We start from the raw sequence: 18,405 nt of genomic DNA on the forward strand, positions 1-18,405 counted from the left end.
ATTTGATTGGATTCCTCCTGTGACAAATCCCAATGATTGGACAAATTTAGAATGGCGCACACCAACTATATAAGGTCCCACACTAGCCATGAAGTCAAAAGATTGCTCCGTAGACCTCAGAGAGAATTGTCAGCGCAGATCCGGGTAGGTTGTATAATCCCTTTAAAAGAAATGCTAAAGCATTGAAAGTTCACGGCTCTATTATTGTTAATACTAAGTAGCCAAACAAAAAGGACCTTGGTCAGGGAGGTAACCAAGAACCCAATGGCCACTTTAACAATGCTTCAGAGAGGCTAGACAGAAGCCACTCCTGAATATAAGGCATCTGTCATACAGCCTGAAGAACAGCATGAGGGGAAAAATATTTTCTGGTCTAAATGACTAAAGTCTAACTATTTAGCATGAATGCCATGAACCTTTTTTGTCAAACAAAATACCAGTCATTACCTGGCTAATATCACCGTTTCGGTTAAGCATGGTTGTGGAAGCATCATGCTATACGGAGGCTTCTCAGTGGCGGGAGCTGGGAGACTGGTCAGGGTTGAGTGAAGGATGGAAGACACCCGGAGTACACAGGAACACTAGTTGAAGATTCATCTTTGAGCGTGTCCACGACTCGAAGCACAGCATAGCCAACGCTTCGGGTCATGTCTGTGAATGTCCTTCAGTGGCCCAGCCAAAGCCCAGACTTGAACCCCACTGAAGATCTGTGGGGACACCTGAAGATCGCTGTTCACTGTCGCTCGTCATTGATTCTGAAAGAGCTTGAGAAGAATGGGAAAAATTACAATTACATCAAACAATAAATGCCCTCTCCAGACCCCATATCGTCTGACCAATCATTTGGTTTCCTCATTCGCCAACTACAAAGAAACAAAGACTTCATGGCCGTAGCTCGACAACCTGGTGTAGTTGGTGCTAAAGATGTGACACATAATTGCACAAATTATTGCACCATCAAAAGAGGAACGCACTGACAATTAGCTGAACATATCTCGACTAGTCAGTATATCATTCTTGGTTGTGAATATCTTTATTTCAGTATGGCAACATGACACATCGTTTTCCAGTATTGCTATGATTAATTCACTGACAGAGACCACTACCCTATTAGCCAATCACTGTGGGCATAGTAAGTAGGCTTGTTTGTGGAACACATCCATAGCAACTCAGCCAACCCCGCCCTTTCTCTTAGCTTATTAAGAGTTCTCCCCATTCCTTAGTAGAAGTTGGTCTTAGCAGCTTTGTGAGTATGTTTTAAGAGGAAACTCTTAGCTAGGAACCTTTACTGCTGTTTAGGAGTCCTCCAAGTGAGAGTAAATACGGCCCCTGAAATCTTATGTATGTTAAATATATTAAAAAAATTACCCCGTAATATATTGGGACAAATTTCTACATTTTGGGGTATTGTTTGTAGGTTGGGGGTGTATCAGTATGCATGTTGTACATATCTGCAGCAGGAATGTGTACGATTACAGTCCTTTAGATTGATGTCAAATGTGATGTTACATACACTTCAAATGAAGTGTATGTAACACAACATCATGTGATGATAGTGAAATGCTATGAATACTTTCCCAATTAACTGTACATCACTTATAAGAAAGTAATTTAATAGATTGAGCAGTCCTGGTACTGTCACTCTTCAGTTCACCCCAGTCTTGCTCTCCATTCCTAACCCCTCCCTCTCTGGCTGCCTGCAGAAACTTTATCTGCTATTCCATTGGGTCATAGGCAGCCCAGCATCCGCATGTAATTGGCTACAGGTGTTCTAGAATATTCCATTCCAACATTCCCAGACAGATTGTACATTAGACACGTTCCCGTTTCATCAGTTTATTAATCGCCACGGGAACTGGATAATTAATCTCCCTCTTGAGTTAAGGAGGAGAGGTTATTCACTTTTTCCTCCCCTAAGTCAAACTGCCCTGTTAGTTTCTGAAGGTTTTATTTTTTATTCTCTGGGTTCCACCAGTAATTGAAAGCAGTTTTGGTTGAGATACCTGAAGCTTTAGAATATGTGTGCATGCAGGGAGATACCTGAAGCTCTGTGGATGTCTCCAGTTAATGGGCAGTGTTAAGGGAGGTTGGGCGTTGCTTAGTTTGGAGGACAGAGTAAATTAGTTCTCTAGACACTCTGCTGTTACATTTAAAGGATGGATTTCAACCTGCACTTCACTTGAGAATAAAGGATAAAGAGTCACCCCACAGTCTTTCCCCTCTCTTCAAGCTCTTTCATGAAGACAAGTTAACATTTTCACAGATGGAACGTATTCGGCAGCATATTGTGCTTCGCTGTGAGGCAGGCGTGCTCAAGTCGTTTCGTGCTGTTAGCAAAGCTAGGTGAAGAATCACTTATTTCCTAATCTCTCCTTCACTCCCTCACATACTGTTTGCCTTGCATTATTTTCTTATTAGAAAAATAAAATTAACATTCTTTCAGTTTTTCAAAAACAGTGTTATTTTTTCCCCTTCCCATCCCACTCGAGGGTCGTCCAAAAAGCTCCCATTTGAAAACTCCACAAGCTGTGGATTCAAGCACTGGTGTGAGTTTGAATGTGGTATCTCCAAGTGCATTGATTCCCAGAAGGTCCATACTTGTATAAATGTAAATGATTAAATGCTTACTTTGTACCTAGTTGTGCGACTTTGGTTCCCTGAAAATCCGTACTTTTTATTAGAATAATTTTGTACAACCACCAACTTTTCCCTCGCTTTTGTACTAAAGGCTGCAACATTAATCGATTTAAAATCGATAAAGTTAAGATAAGAAAAATAGTTGGCAGTGGATTTCATTATAGATTAGTTGGGTCTGTGTGAGATGCAGTTAAGAAATAATAATTGAAACAGTACTCCTATACTGCAGTACTCAGAACCATTACCTAGTCTGCTTCTCATAGGATAAGTTGAAGTGCATAAGTTGAAGTGAAAAACCTTCTTGAATGAGACGCGTTAACATGACACTAACTGTAGCCCTACTAAACCAGTGGGCTTCATGTGCACATGAGTTAGCATGAGTATAAATGTAAAGACTTAGTGCAAAATGCATCTCCAATCAACTCAATTCATTGTATTATTTGTCTGGGTGGGCTAGAAGCTATTTGTAAAGCTGTTTGTTAAAAGATTCTCAGCAATGTCATACCTTTCACAATTAGTCCTTTCTGCAAGTGAATTCCAACATGTTAAAGCACGCCATTTAATGGTATTGTTTTGATAAATAATGAATAATAAAGAAAATAAACTTTTCAAACTAAACAAAAACAGATCTGTTGACAATATATGAACATGGGAAAAAACTAAACTGTTTTATTTCAATCTCAAGTTGTTTTAAAGAGCATTTTGCAAGATTAGGAAAACACTGATTTAATATAATAAGCAAAACACTTGCATTTAAGTATAATTAATGATTAAATGCAAGTGATTTACTTTACTAATTAATGTCTGATTATTCAATTAATTTCAACAGATGTATACAGATTAATAGATTATCAAAATAGTTGTTGGTTGCAGCCCTAAACGAATCTCTGTTTATTTGAGGCATTCTAAATGTTAGAACAACAGTAATTTAGAAATCGTTTTGACAAAAGCTTGATTTTTACTATTGGTGGATTTCTCTAACTCTAGACTTGGCACAGAGGATGTAATTCTGACTAAATGTTTAGTATTTACCTCCAGCAAATCCACATATTCATAGATTCTGTTCACAAACTATGGTCAGTGCTTATAAACTCCATAGAGAAGCTGATTAAGTTGGGCTACTGAAGTCTTCGAACAGCCACAAGCCAGCACTTTACATGACCGTAAATGAGCTTCTCAAACCACAGTATGAATCCAGACCCAAAGTGAATGGTACCTTTTCCACAGTAATTTTTCTGTGAAACAGGGCAAGTAAAAAAACTTCTAATCATCTTCAAAGAGGAATAATGGCCTGCAATAAAGGCTGTAATATACAATTACAGAGAACAAGTGTCTTGTTAGCTGAGACCACACACGTGTGTGTGCACTCACAGACAACATCCTTCTTGTCCAGAAAGTCTCTTTCATGGCTGCTGAGAGTAATTGCCATCTACCTGGGAAGAACATTTGGTAAACCTCATCTAATTTAAAAAGAACAAATGGTTCTTTTTAGGACCTGTTTTCAAGTAGCCAACTCCACAGCTAATTTGAAGAAAAGGCTTTCGTGCGGCCGTCGTTATTAATGCATTTCAAAAGGGAGGCTGTTGGATCACACTGCAAATAATCACTTCACCAGTGTCTGTCGTGTTATGAGATCAGTAACTGTACCAGTAACTAGCGCTGGTCATGTTATCTGAGATCAGTGACTATAACAAATACCCGGTGATGGGTTTATATCGTCTAATCCCGTTCCCCAGTGAAGACACGCTGCCATGACAACTGATTGTCACTCAGGACGTGATGCTCCTGTTGGCCCTCCCCCTCACTCGCCGCCTCCCACTCAGGCCTGATTGTGAGGGTTCTGATATGCTTGTGGTTAGAACAATGGACCAGAGCGGCGTGTGTCGCGAGCCCGGCAGCGCCGTGCCATGTTGTGCCAGAGCCCATTTGCTTTGATTTAACCTTTCTCTTGACGGGGAGTCAAGCTGAGAGCAAGGTCTCTTTGGCGGATGAGCCCTGTAAATTACAAAGACATACACATCTACACACAAAGCAAATCTGTGGCTGGCTCGAGCGGTCTTGCAGGGGGGGGATGCATTTTGAACGCGTAAACACAAATTATTGGTGTGTGTGTGGGGGGGGGGGGGGGTCAGCCATTCATTTGTTATAGTTAATGTCGGGAGTGAGTGATTTTATCGGCGCTCCGATGGGCCTGAGAAATCTTTTGGATCTCGCTGTGAGACGGGTTTCGGGCCTGAGTCGCCGTACCTAACTAGGATCGGTAAACTAGGATAACGTTGTTTTGGAACTGGGCAACCCGTGTCCCCAATCCTACAGCTGGGATGGTAAACTGAAACAAGAGACTGACTAGCAGAGCTTTTGATGCTATTGTTCGTTAAGATGTAACCTGTATTCTAGAGATGGGAACGAGATATGGTTGATTAGAATATGTAGCCTTCACTCGGGGATTGAAGTTTGAAATCGAATTAGGTTTGCTAATCTGGGTTAATATGTTGATGTGCCTATAGTGAGTGTGGGATAGAGACCTAGTGTATTTACCACAGCTGTCTCTTGACTCAGTTATCTTAGCTCAGATCCCATATCAGCTGTCAAAGGCAGTTTTCTGACTCTAAAAAGTCAGATTGCACTGATGTATTGGCACATTGAACCATATCATGCGACTTAGTGCAAAATAATTTGTGGGGCTACTGTTAAAACCACAACACCAAATCTGAATTCCTCCATTTTTACTCTCTTAACATCTTTAGTCGCCAAGCTAGCAGTTGTAGTTTAAAGAATAACAAATTAAATGGTGGCACGCATCACATACACCCAAGGAGTTTGTCCGTATCTTTATCCGCTACGGCTTGAATTAGGGAATTTTATTTCTGTGCGTTTCGTCAGGTTCTTATTAAGCCCGCCTCACCTGCTTGCACTTCTGGTTGTAATTGTTTGGACTCACTGCCAGCCGGCGGATTGACCAGATGATCATACCTCTTCCTGTCTCTCGCCCAGTGTGCCACGCCGAGCTGAACGCCATCATGAATAAGAACTCTGCCGACGTGAAGGGCTGCTCCATGTACGTGGCCCTGTTCCCCTGCAACGAGTGTGCCAAGCTCATCATCCAAGCAGGTGAGACACACACGCACGCATGCATGTGCAAAAGCCTGTGATATCCCTCTGTCCCTCTACAGTGCCAAGCTCTGCCCTCTCCCCTTCGCCGAACCCCCCCCCCCCAGTGGACTTGTTTCTCTGTGAAATAAATAAAAAGCCCTTGTTTTGGTGTTGCTTTTCCCCAGTCTCTTTTTTCCCAGCCACCCAGGGTCACAATACCAATACACTTCCTTTTCTCGTTATACACCTCTTGACTTTCCTCCTCGCTGCTCTCGGACAGACACACACACACACACACACTTCTGTCTTAAGCTGGACTCCACTTTTCATAACCACATAGGTATTGTCATCTCCATCTCTACTCTCTCTTTTCTACCTCTCTCCCTTCCTACAGGGCGACAACCACAATGCTTAGCTACTTGGCTATCCTGACACATCTCTTTAGCCTAAGTACTCCACACAGTATTCAGACTGGAACCGCCCTGTGATGACATCAACACTGACTGGATGATACAAACCCCACAGTCCATCTAACAAACGGAGATATAGTCTAATTTCTCCTCCTTGATAACCTAGTCTATTTATCACCAAATGGCGTGGTCTGTTTTAAAGAAAAATCGAATTAGACTGCCGCAGTTCCTCCTCGGAGCGCCTCTACAGGTTCCCTGCACCACGTTCTGGGTGCACTTCATCCTCAACTCTGGCGTGTGCGCGCGTGTTCCCGGTGCGGTCTGTGTCAAGGTGATGCCGACGGTGTGTTCGGCATGGGAGCGGCGTCTCGTGGGGATTGGATGTGACCCCCTAACAGAGGTTTCCCTGTGCGGGAGTCCCCCCGTGTCTTCCACCACAGGCTTTGTCTTGTTGAAACACAATGAAACCAGCAGCAGGGCCCTTTTCTCGCGCCGTCCTCTTTTTGCACCTTCATTCCCCCTCTAGTTAATTCTGTTCTCTCTCTCTCGTGAAAACTTTCCCCCCATTTGCTTCCTCCGAACCCCTGCTGGTTCTCCTTAGGCGATTGGCCTCCTGGAGCTCTGCATACTGGATTGACACACAACTACTCCGCGCACACACACACACTCAACTAAATATACCAGCCGACACACTGTTGAAAAAGCTTTGTCCCCTATTCTTCTCCCCGCACAATTTAGTGCATTTAATTTGTGATCTTGCCCCCCCATCACAGCACTCCCCAGTGGGTTTGGGAGAGTTGAAGATGCGCTTTTTGCCAAACCAGGTGGACCAAGTGGTTGCTGGTACATGCGCTAGTTATGGCTAACTCGCACTGAACAAAATTGGTCGCATTATTCAAATTATTTTTATGTAATTGTAAAATATCTATCATGTCATGCATTTGAAAGTAAATTGTGAAACAGTGTGTGACTATAAAATTATGTATCTACAGGATTGTGGAATAGGGTGCTGTACATTGCTAAGTCCTAAAGCACATTCAAAAAAAGATGACATTTACTGTATGTAATAAATGAAAGACTGCCCTGCCCGTTGCACAACCTCGGTTGCTGAATTTGCAAGATAACCTTTCGTTCATTTTGAATTGGGCAACAATAAAATCCCTGACTCTGCCACGGATGGATTGTTCAGCAGTGTCTCAATGACGAGCTGGGATTTCGACTAGACACACCCCACGACATACACTGCTAAGCCAGGCTGAGTTAGCGACAGCGTAAACCGCATCGTAGTACAGATGGAGCCCGACCGGGGATGTGAAGCTAGCTGGCTTTAGAAAACCCAGAGTAGATCTGACCTTGCTTTGTAGCGTACCACTCTGGAGAGAAGGAAGCGTAACGGCAACAAGCCAAACTCATTAGCGACGCTGCCTCAACCCGACTCGACAAACGCTTGGCAACGAGCGCCGTGCTTCACACCAGTGAAGTTTGGTGGCTGCTCTCTCCGTCCCTCTGAGCTTTACTAGTTCCCTCCCTCCCCTCCCACGTCCTCCATGCTTCGCCACCTGTCCTGTGCAGGCCCACGGAGAGCGGTCCGGGTCAATTCCACTGGGCCCCTCCTTGTCTCTCCGTCGGTATATGCAGCACACTTTGTTGGCTGTTTGTGCAAATGTGTGGGACATTTTTTCCGATTGAGAGCGTTTGAGCCACTGAAACCAAGGGAATAAGCCTTTGAGTGCGGTCGGACTGTGGGCCGCTTGGTTCGCGTCCGTGGCTTTCTGGCCGCAGGGGTCATCCGCAAGTGTTGAGAATGTGCGTCACGTACCGGCGAAGGGAGCGGCCCGGCCGCCTGAAGAACCGGAGGGACTCCTCCAAGTCCTTTTAAGTAACGTCTGTAAGGCCTTGAATGCTAGCCTCTTGGCCCCTCCGATACGTGCGTGTGCCTGCGCGCTCGTCTTGAACGGAACCCTCTTGGTCTCAGTACAGTGGGTCTTAAAGAGAGGGAGGCTGGGGAGAGAGAGAGGTGTACTCTTCTGGCTAAAGGGGGCACTGTGGTCTTATCATACACTCTGAACAAGAAGTCACATCTGATCTACCTCTTCTTTGCTCTGTCTCTCACTCAGTCTTTCTTGCTCTCTCTCGCTCCCTTCTTTTCTCTCTGCCTCCAGCGGGCCACCCATTCAATCGAAGTTTGAACAAATCTCTCAGATTACCTGTTTGTAGCCGGAGTTAGGAGGAGTTGTGCTGCTTTTTAGTAGCTGCGGCGTCGTGTCGTGGTACCCAAAACCTCCCTCCCTGTTCCCCTCCGGTCTCTTTTCACCTTTTCATCTCTTCTTTTTGGTTCTTTTGTAGTCAGTCATTACATCTTTTATTTTTTCATGTTCTCCCATTTTCGTTCGTACTCATTTTCACCCAATTACTTAGATTTTCTCTCTTCCTCCACCGCTCCCCTACCCACTCCTTCTCTCCTCCACCCCTTCGTTAGCTGGCAATTAATTGCACATTATTGCCTTGTTATTTGCCATATAAATCCTTCCGACTCCGCCCCACATCTCCCCATGTTCGTGGTCTAAGCCACTGCTTCAGTCTTCCAATGCTATTACTGTCTAGTGTTGTCATTACGAAGTCTGCCTCTAATCCAATGCTATTACTGTCTAGTGTTGTCATTACGATGTCTGCCTCTAATCCAATGCTATTACTGTCTAGTGTTGTCATTACGATGTCTGCCTCTAATCCAATGCTATTACTGTCTAGTGTTGTCATTACGATGTCTGCCTCTAATCCAATGCTATTACTGTCTAGTGTTGTCATTACGATGTCTGCCTCTAATCCAATGCTATTACTGTCTAGTGTTGTCATTACGATGTCTGCCTCTAATCCAATGCTATTACTGTCTAGTGTTGTCATTACGATGTCTGCCTCTAATCCAATGCTATTACTGTCTAGTGTTGTCATTACGATGTCTGCCTCTAATCCTGAGGGCTGCGTCGGTTGTGGCTCATTGTTCTCTCCTCACCTCAGCCGAGTAGGTGGTTTCTCCTTCTGTCCGCCCAGACAGGTTTGAGAATCATTTAGGGTCCGCAAAATGAAGGTGTAGTTTCAGTTCATTGTGTTGACAAGCGGACGGCGTCTTGTCGGCAATACTTGGCGCACGCACTGACGCTAATTGCTGGCTAGCGGGTTATCTCTCCTCAAACTCTCCCTTGCTAATTCACTTTCTGTTCCAGTTGCTCCACCCACCCCTTCCTCCCAAAGGCCCCATTCCCATTGCGTTCCCATTAGCTTATCTGGAGGCCCTTTTGTTGTTTTGCTAATGGGATGCTCCTCCACAGTGTCTCCTGTTTTCCCATGGACCATTATGTTATGGGAAAACACGTGGCCACAAGGCGCCTATTTCTCCCTTACCTCGGCTTCTCCTCAGCCTCGCTGTCTACCTCACCCTATCTGTCTTTCCTTCGCCGCCTCTCTTTCCCGCACTCTGTCGTCCCCCTCTCTCCATCGCTCCCTCTTTTTTCCTTCTCATGTTCTAGTTCTTCCCTTGCCTGTCACTGGTGGTTAATCCGAACCCTGAGCGCCCGGCCCTCCCCCTGTCTCCGTCCTCGCTGGTCAACAGGATGTTTAAAACATGGATTCACGGGGGTCGCCTCAGTGGTTCTCTGCAGCGGGCACGGGCTGACTCCCCAGTGCCCGCCTGCCATCTTTTCTGCCATCTTGTCACTTTGGGTCGACGCTGGCGAGGGACCGAGCACGTCTATCACAGGCGCATGCGCTTCCGCGCGCGCACTCCTGTTCGCGGCGTGTCCATCACCGACCGCCACTGTCTCGCTGGACGATATGAAATGTTCCGCCGTTTTGTTCTCGTCCCAAACGGCTGGCTGGCCCTACTCCCGCTCTCCTCCTCCTCCTCATGAATTATTCAAACTCGCCCTCCTGTCCACATAAAAGTGGACGAGTCACTGTTGTGGAACGTTCCAGAATGTCTGTGTGTTTTACTCAAACTGTCTCTGGTTCAAATTGTCCATTTTCCAGTTGTCCATTTTCCAGTTGTCCACACTGGCGTGACTGGTCACTGGTATTCCAGTGTGTTAACGGCTTGCTTAGTATCAGCGATATCAGTCCGAAGAGCTGCCTTTACAACAAGTCTCTGTTGTCTTGGCAACAGGCTGAGATGAATAAGAGCCTATTTATGTTTTTACTGAAATAGAAAAAATTTGAATGTGTGCTTTGCCAGTCTTTTCTCTTTTTATGTCTTCAGTATAATGCTTTTCTGAAATTTGGATTGTGCATTTCACATACAGTGTACGTACTTCAGTGAAGGGATAGTATATCTAGATGTCTGGCCAATCTCCCAGTCATAGACCTGTCCCCTGGTGCATTTATACAAAACATATGGCTTTGTTTTTCTTCGGTTGCTTCTCTCAAGATCACTAGGATGGGCGATCGTTGAGGCTGATATATAATCCCGAGTCAAGAGCGCTACGGCTTGACCCGACTTCGGTACTTAGAACCCCATCTCAATGGTCGTAAAGCTAAACTCCCATTACATCCGGCCATCTTGGCTCTGAAAGACCCGTCTCAGGAGAACCAGTTTCATTTCATCCCATTGCTTCTAATTGATGTGTATATGCTACCGTACACTTGACTAAAGCTCTTTCCTTGGCGACTTGCAAAGCTCCCTCTTTGGTGCATGATCTGCCCCCAGTGCCGGAGGTTATCTGAAGTCTGTGAATCAGTGTGGAGAATACAAGTCTTTTCTCTGTTGGGAGCAGCCCTTTCAAACTGAAACACACACACACACACACAGTACTTCTAAATGCCACAGGCTGTTTTGTCTGTTGGTTGGCCTGATCTATAGGATCCTCAAGGGGCTGGTACTTCTTATTGGAGTGGAGCAGCGGTGAACCCCGGCTTCACAATCGCTGAGGCCCCAAACTGCTGCATGTCAGCCCACAGACCAGACTCTTTCTTGCCCGCGCTCTGGACCGGATATGTAGTTCTGTTTTAAAAAAAAACAATGTTCTCAAAGTCCTTGCCCCTAATCCTGAATGTAAGCCTAACCTAAATCTAACCTTTTGTAGCCTTTTGTAACATTCATTCTAACACTAAACTTAAAGGTGCCCTATGCAACTTAACGCCACCTTTTAGCAGTGAGTTCTATATCAGTTCTATTAGTCTATTAGGATCTGACACCATCATTACAGACTATGAGCATACTGACCGGTTTGAAGCAGTGTCACCTCCCACTATCGATGCTGGAACAATGAACTCAGACTTTTGTTTCAAATGGAGTTAAAGTTGATGGGCCCTTTCCATTACTACGGAACACAGAATAAACAAAGTAAACAGCTAAACCAATCAAAACATAATCTGCGCTGTATCTATTGCGTTAGATGCATTGCCATATTTCAGAGACTCGTTGATGGCTATCTAGCGAACATGAAACCATAATTGTGCTAGCTAGCGCTAGCTGGAACAATATTATACACACCAACTAGTTTGCAGAAGGCTAAATCTAGCTAAAAAGCAATATAATAAGCAATATTTGCTTATGCATTAGGTTTGGTCAAACAACTCATAATGAATGTTAGTTTTTCTTCTCATTTTGCAGAGAACACCAGGTTGTAACACATAACATAAAACCCTAATTTTGCTAGCTAGCACTAGCTGGAACAATATTATCAGCATTTTGATCAGTTTGCACAAGGCTAAATCTAGCTAAAAAGCTAAGTAATTGCTTCTTCCAAGCAATAGTCGCTTATGTATTAGGTTTGGTCAAATGCATGCTAGTGTTTCTTAATCTTTTGCAGAGAACACCAGGTTGTAACACAGCAAGAAATGGAATCAAGGATTTTCTGCTCGGACACAACTTAGCCCATTCACTTATTGTCTCGACCAAAGACTTGGAGAAACCTTCCTAAAACATATCTGCAATCATTCAAATAGAATAAACAAGAACATCAATTGATTTTCAATGTATTTTTTATTGTTTCTCCATCATCAATCTAGTAACTTACACATTGATTTACTTGACTATATAGCCAACTAGCTAAATGAGGTGATGTAACCTACTTGTCAAGTAGAAAGCCAACTCTGCATCACTGTTCACACACTTCAGTTCTCACCATTAAATGCAAAAGTGACCCTCGTTTGTCTTATGCTCGCCTTGCTTCTGTATATTTTTGTTTCTGGAGCATTCAGTGTTGGCTACATGAACCCAAACAAAGCTTGTCATTTGCCTTCACCTCACAAACCTTCAAGGAAGTGCATGCCTACGAACATCCCGGTCTTCTACGTTTTACTTGTGACCATGGCATTGGGGATAGTGTCAGTCCTGACACTCTATGTTAACTGATGGTATGTAAGGGTTATTATCAGATATTTTAAATGGAAAATACTGCATAGGGCACCTTTAACCACAAGCCTACAAAATGGTATTGTGTAGTGAGGATCAGCCAAAAGGTCTTCACTTTCCCCAAATGTCCTCTTAAATAGTATAAAAAATCAAAGTAGTCCTTTCTTTGATAGCAGTTTCAGCACACACACACACACAAGAACGAACAAACGCGCATACTATCCAACGCACATCAAATGGAATGCCCGGTTGCCCACTTTAATGGTTAAAGCAACACACACGGCTGCCAAAATAAACCATTATAATTTCAAGCCACAGCCCCCATTCCCCCTCTGTGCTACTTAGTGGCTCACGGTGGTCTTGACAGCATTAGCAGACCTACAGTTGAAGGTACGCGCGCACGCACGCACACCGTCCGCACCACAATCTTCATAACCAATCATTATTCCCATCCCACCCCAGTAGAGTTAAGCCAAGCTCTAATGCCGATTTCTGCAGGGCCCTCTCTAGGCGATATTGACTGTGCACTATGTATGTCTTTATTCATGGTTTGTTTATTGGATATCCATTTGGAACAGCAGTGTTATCCCCTGTCTACTGAGATATGCCAACCCATATCCAGACATTACTTCAATAACCCAGCTGGATTCAATGTATTTTGATTTCGTTTTTTTTCATGGTTATTTATATGTCATTTTTTTTTGTTTTGGTAGAGGAAAGTTGGGCAGGGAATCATATTATTTTCTTGGAGTCACGACTTGTTTCCTGGACGGCCGTACGCCATAGACGTTGGTGTGTCTGTTTGGGTCACGCTCGCTCCAGAACCAATATACAGAGGACTGATACCGTATGAATGTCGAAGTATCATCAGGGACAGCATTTTCAATAGATAATTGTGAATGAAGAATCTCCCGCCTACACAGTTCTTCTGCGCAAAGGTGCACCCTGTGGCCTTTGACGGGAGCAAACAATTGGACTTGGAGCGGAGATCCAGATGTGCTTTTATCCATTCATATGATCGATTCCTAGCCCATACATACATTTCCATTCCCAGCAATATATATATATATTTTTTAAAGTAATTTGTATTGTTGTTCTGTTTGGTCGTTCCGATGTGTTTAATCCCTATTTTTTATATATTTGACTCCAAAATACAGAACATCTATTTATATTATTTGTTTGGGCTTTGAAAGGCCCAGTTTACCCGGTGGGTGTTAGGGAATCAATCTTACAATTTGTCAGTAAACAGACCTGATAGACTGCAAGCCTAACCCCTGAAGCCCGCCCCTGTACCCCACTGAACAGTCATTGGGTTATGATAAAACCAGCCTTGTGACATCATGCCGTTGTCCAAAAAACGAGGATACTGCAAAATAAAAATCCCAAAATTAATTCACCACACTACACCAGTGTATGGCACGTGCAATTGACTCTGCATGGGATTTCCTCTGCGGATCACAGGCAATACAGCAGCTCTTTCACAGTTTCCCGCAGATTAAACTGTTTGATAATACGGAGCAGGTGCAACTAGGACGCCATGCCAGGTAACGCTGAGCTCGATTGAGCCAGCTGCTCTGAAAGCTTAGCGGGGGAGATATCCGCTGGGCCCAACATGCAGCCCTGTGGGACACCCAATCCCGCCTCAGCCTCTTCGGGGGCTAGGGGTCCATCCACATGGTTTTTAGATAAATCGGACGCCCGTCGGAAGTGACCTTCAGTGTGCGAGTTTTTGTGTGTCTCTTTGCCTGAGTGCAGACCTCCTGAGCGGGATTGTAGCAATACCATGATCGAGTGAAGGGCTGTCGTGCGCCATTATTCTCTCTGATACACACACACACACACACACACACACACACACACACACACACACACACACACACTGAGTGGTTCAGGGGCGTCACCTCATGTTTTAAAGATGGCAGCTGGGGCTGGTAGATTTCCTGTCTTGTCATAAGCTTTTGCTATTGGACTCTGCGCCTGCTGTTGAGGGTTATCGACCGTGCCCATACACTCAGCCCACCCACACCCCGGCAGGCTTCACTGCGAGTACCCCCCCCCCCCCTCCCCCCGGTCACCATGGCCTGTCCAATAGATAATTGACTCTCTGTCTCCCCCTTCCCCTCCTTCCCCACAGGTATAAAGGAGGTGATTTATTTGTCAGACAAGTACCACGACACCACTGAAATGACTGCCTCCAGACGTCTGCTTAACTTGGCAGGGATCGAATACAAGTGAGTCTCCTGAGCTGTCTCCCTCCCCCCTCCCCCCGCCCCCTTCTCTGCGTGTGTTGCTCCTTGACTGAGGGGACGGAGGGTGGGGTGTGGATATGACTTAATTAACATCTGCCGGCCGGAGAGGCTTGACAGGTCTGCGAGAGCAGGTCCAAACAAAAACGGAGCCGCACGCTGAGCTCCCCTTGGAGTGAAAGAAGGTGCGTCAGACGTGTGTGTGTGTGTGTGTGTGTGTGTGTGGGGGTTGAGGTCATACATGCGTGTGTGTTTTCCACCCTGCCCAATAACCAACCATTCCGGGACACCTACGGGGTCAGTATCTTCCCCCCTGCATCAGGCCCCTGCAGCCAGGCGGTCAGTGGGGGGTGGGGGGTAGGGAAGGGACCGGACCGGAGGAAGGTCGAAGGTCGATGTTAAGTGATGGGGTTTGAAGTGTGCCTCTTATAAGCTTGTATGGTTTGTTTAACATTGAAATGTACGGCTAAACATGCCAAAGAAAATCTTTGACCTTATTCTAAATGGTAGTATGTAAATGCACATTAAACTAAACCTTGGTGGGTTTTTTTTTAACTAGTTGCACTTAATACATTTTGGTAAAAGGATTTTGTGTTCGTTACTCACCAATAGTCACCGTTTAGAAGTTTGAGTTTGGTTTGCTGGAAAAGGTAACTCTGACTAAGCCATGCCTTCAACATAATTTCCCAGTATGCATCTCCCTTTTATGTAAGTTCTTGAGTTAGCAGACATGACACTATTGGATGGTGAGTGATGCTCTGAGCCGCACTGCACTGAATATGTACATTTTCACTCCTGTGACCTTTAGGCAAATCATAATGTTAAACCCAAAATAGTGCCTGATGTGAGACAGTCCTGAAGTGTTAAAAGAAACTCATGTCATGGCAGAGAAATAATTTCCCCCATCTTTTTGAAGTTCTAATAAGGGGTTAATAAGGCCAAATGAGAGCCAGGTGTATCTTAGACCCGACACCTTCGGTTGTGTGAATCATGTGTGTACAACAGCCACCAAAGTGCTATTAGGCTACAGGGTAGAATTCCTGAATAGCACACCTGCCTGATAACATGAACCAATTTGTTATTGGGCTCATTTCTGGAATAGGAAATTAGATTTTAAATGGGTGTAAGACGGCATTTGATTTTCATTTGATTTGTGCTGTTTTCTAAGCCTGGACCCTTGAAGTTAAGTGAAAGCTTTAGGCCTTCATGTTTAAAAGAAAAGAAAAGTTACTCAACTGGAAAGCCATCGAATACCTGCCTGGCTATTACAGCAGTGTATTAATTTAGAGGAGGCTTTGACAGGTGTTCTTGTATGGTTAGGCTAGTGTGGTAATCTGATTATATGAACCAGTTATATGAACCAATATATTCTATTGAGAGACTTGTCTCAGATGTATTTACAACAGCTAATATATAACAACATTTATATCATACAGCAAACGCTTATAACTCTTCAGAATAAAAGAAATGTGTAGCCTTCACGAAATAATGGCCTATTAAACTAACACCAAGCGATTACACTCTTAATCCTTCCGTGCAACCGTCTTTGTTCAGGGCTAATGACGTACGTTTACTATGCAACCTGAGAACGAAGAACTGCCAAACGGACAAGGAAATAGCGTTCCTAACTTGTTTATCCCCCCCAACATTATTGGCCACCACAGCGGGACATTTCAACTTCCTGCTGTAATGTTTAGAAGGGAGGTTCGCCAGACCACACGCACCTCACCCAGTGACTGATGGTCCACCCCTGCTAACATGCACTCTGTCAACGCCCATCTGAAGTACTCTGTTGGTTGTGTTCCCATTTGGAGTGTATTAACAGATTTTCGGATATCCGGCGTCTTCCAGTTACGAGTGTCAAGTGAGATGAAGCCGATACTAACGAGGGTGTAATGAGGGGCACAAACCTCGTTTCGGCATACTTATTTAGCTCTGTATTCCCGCTAGAATGGTTATTTCACTGCAATGGGACGCGCGCGCACGCACACGTGCGTTTTACATCAAACGGCTCGCATCAATCCGCTCGTACACACCGCCTATAAAAATAACGAATATTTTTCCTCACGTCCTTGTCTGCAGGTACAGGAACAAACAGACCTTTCTGGAATGTATGCCCATTGTGATGTCCTTTACTTTACTTTTAATGAGCTGTCTACCAAAGTATATCCTGCTCATTTGAAACACACACACACACACACACACATCATAGAAAGCATGGACATCTCCCATCCAGGCATCTACTAAGCCTTATGCTCACCGCAGTCACTATATATAGCATTGCTGCTCAGGTGGGTAAATACTGTCCTAATACTCTCCTCCGCGTCAGATCAAATGAGACCGTCGGAGACAGTAAGCCAGAAGAGACGGAACCGAGAGCGAGCGTCCCAAATGCCACCTTATTCCGTATGTAGCACAGTACTTTATGGCTCTACCCGGATGGGTGTGGTCAAAAGCAGTGCACTCTGGGGAACGGGGTGCTCTTGGAGATGCACGCTGACACTCCCATGAGTCCGTGAGGATGTGTTCACACTGTACATCTGACTGTGGGGGTGGCGAGGTTAACGCCTCTAGCTGCTGCTTTTGTGGATGTTCTACACGCACGCACTCGTACTTAGACATGCACACGCACGCGCGCACAGTATACACTTTTTCAGGTTGTCCTCTGGCTGAAAATGTACTTCCTTCTACAGGTTGATAACTATTTTATTTAAATTTCCTACTCCCTACATCTCCTCTGCATTCTCGCTTTATTTCAAACTCTTTCTCTTATTTGTGTGTTTTATCTCTTCTGAATTTGGTCAGACCGTTTGTATCTAATTCAACTATTGAATCTCATGCCCCAATTGCAGTTTCCAGGGACCTTGAGAGAAATACATCAGTGTATTACTGCAGGAATATAATTCAATGTATTTACATGGAAATCAGTTTTAATAGTGCGGGCTTAGAAATGTAACTGCCCAGAGCAGCTGTGTTTATTTTTATATTTGTTGCAGTGGAACATTTATATATGTGTATTATAATAATTTTTTGTCTTTGCGAATTGTGCAGTCAGTTGTCAAATGCTAGTTGACTGGGGTTTTGCTTTGGGCTGACAGAACCTTTGGTCTTGGGATTTAAAACCAGGTGAAGGTATTCACTCTCCGCGTTTCCTGTGCGCCTGTGTGTGTACCCAATGTGTCTTAGTCTTCCTGGAAATCCATTATGGCTGTATTGAGGTGGCATTCTAAAAGCAGAGCCAGGCTTTTAGTGTGTACTGCTCTGGTGGACTCATTGGCTCACAAGAGTGCCTCTCTCTTTCTGTTTGGGCACGCCAAGGTGTTAATATCCCTGTGCAGTCTTTTTAATTAGAATTTCAAATCATCACTTCAATTATGTTTAATTTATAGAGTGCATTTCCTACGCTCCTAGCACGTAAGGTAGAAAAACAAAATGAAGAAAAAAGTCAATACATAGATGAATAGAAGCACAATTCCTCAAACAAATCAGTTACTAATGCATGATATTGACTGTAAGCAAATTAAGCAATCAAATATTAAAAACTAGTTGGAGCAGCCTTGTGGCTATTCTTTTGAATGGGTTTCAATTCTGCCCATTGCTCTTTCAGCAAGTACTCTTTTTCATAACTGTCTCTAGAAAATGTAAGTGAAAATGCTACAATGCAAAGATCACT

General features: G+C 44.3%; 1 protein-coding gene across 1 annotated transcript in view; it reads left to right on the plus strand.

The window, feature by feature from the left end:
* The window catches only part of dctd (dCMP deaminase), a 35,784-nt gene that overhangs the window by 14,406 nt on the left and 2,973 nt on the right, over positions 1-18,405 (plus strand). Inside the window, 2 exon segments of the mRNA NM_001304212.1 lie at positions 5,632-5,748; positions 14,621-14,717. Coding sequence (NP_001291141.1) covers positions 5,632-5,748; positions 14,621-14,717 — 214 coding nt within the window.

The sequence above is a fragment of the Esox lucius genome, chromosome 25 (genome assembly GCF_011004845.1).
Source record: "Esox lucius isolate fEsoLuc1 chromosome 25, fEsoLuc1.pri, whole genome shotgun sequence".
Lineage (NCBI taxonomy): Eukaryota > Metazoa > Chordata > Actinopteri > Esociformes > Esocidae > Esox > Esox lucius.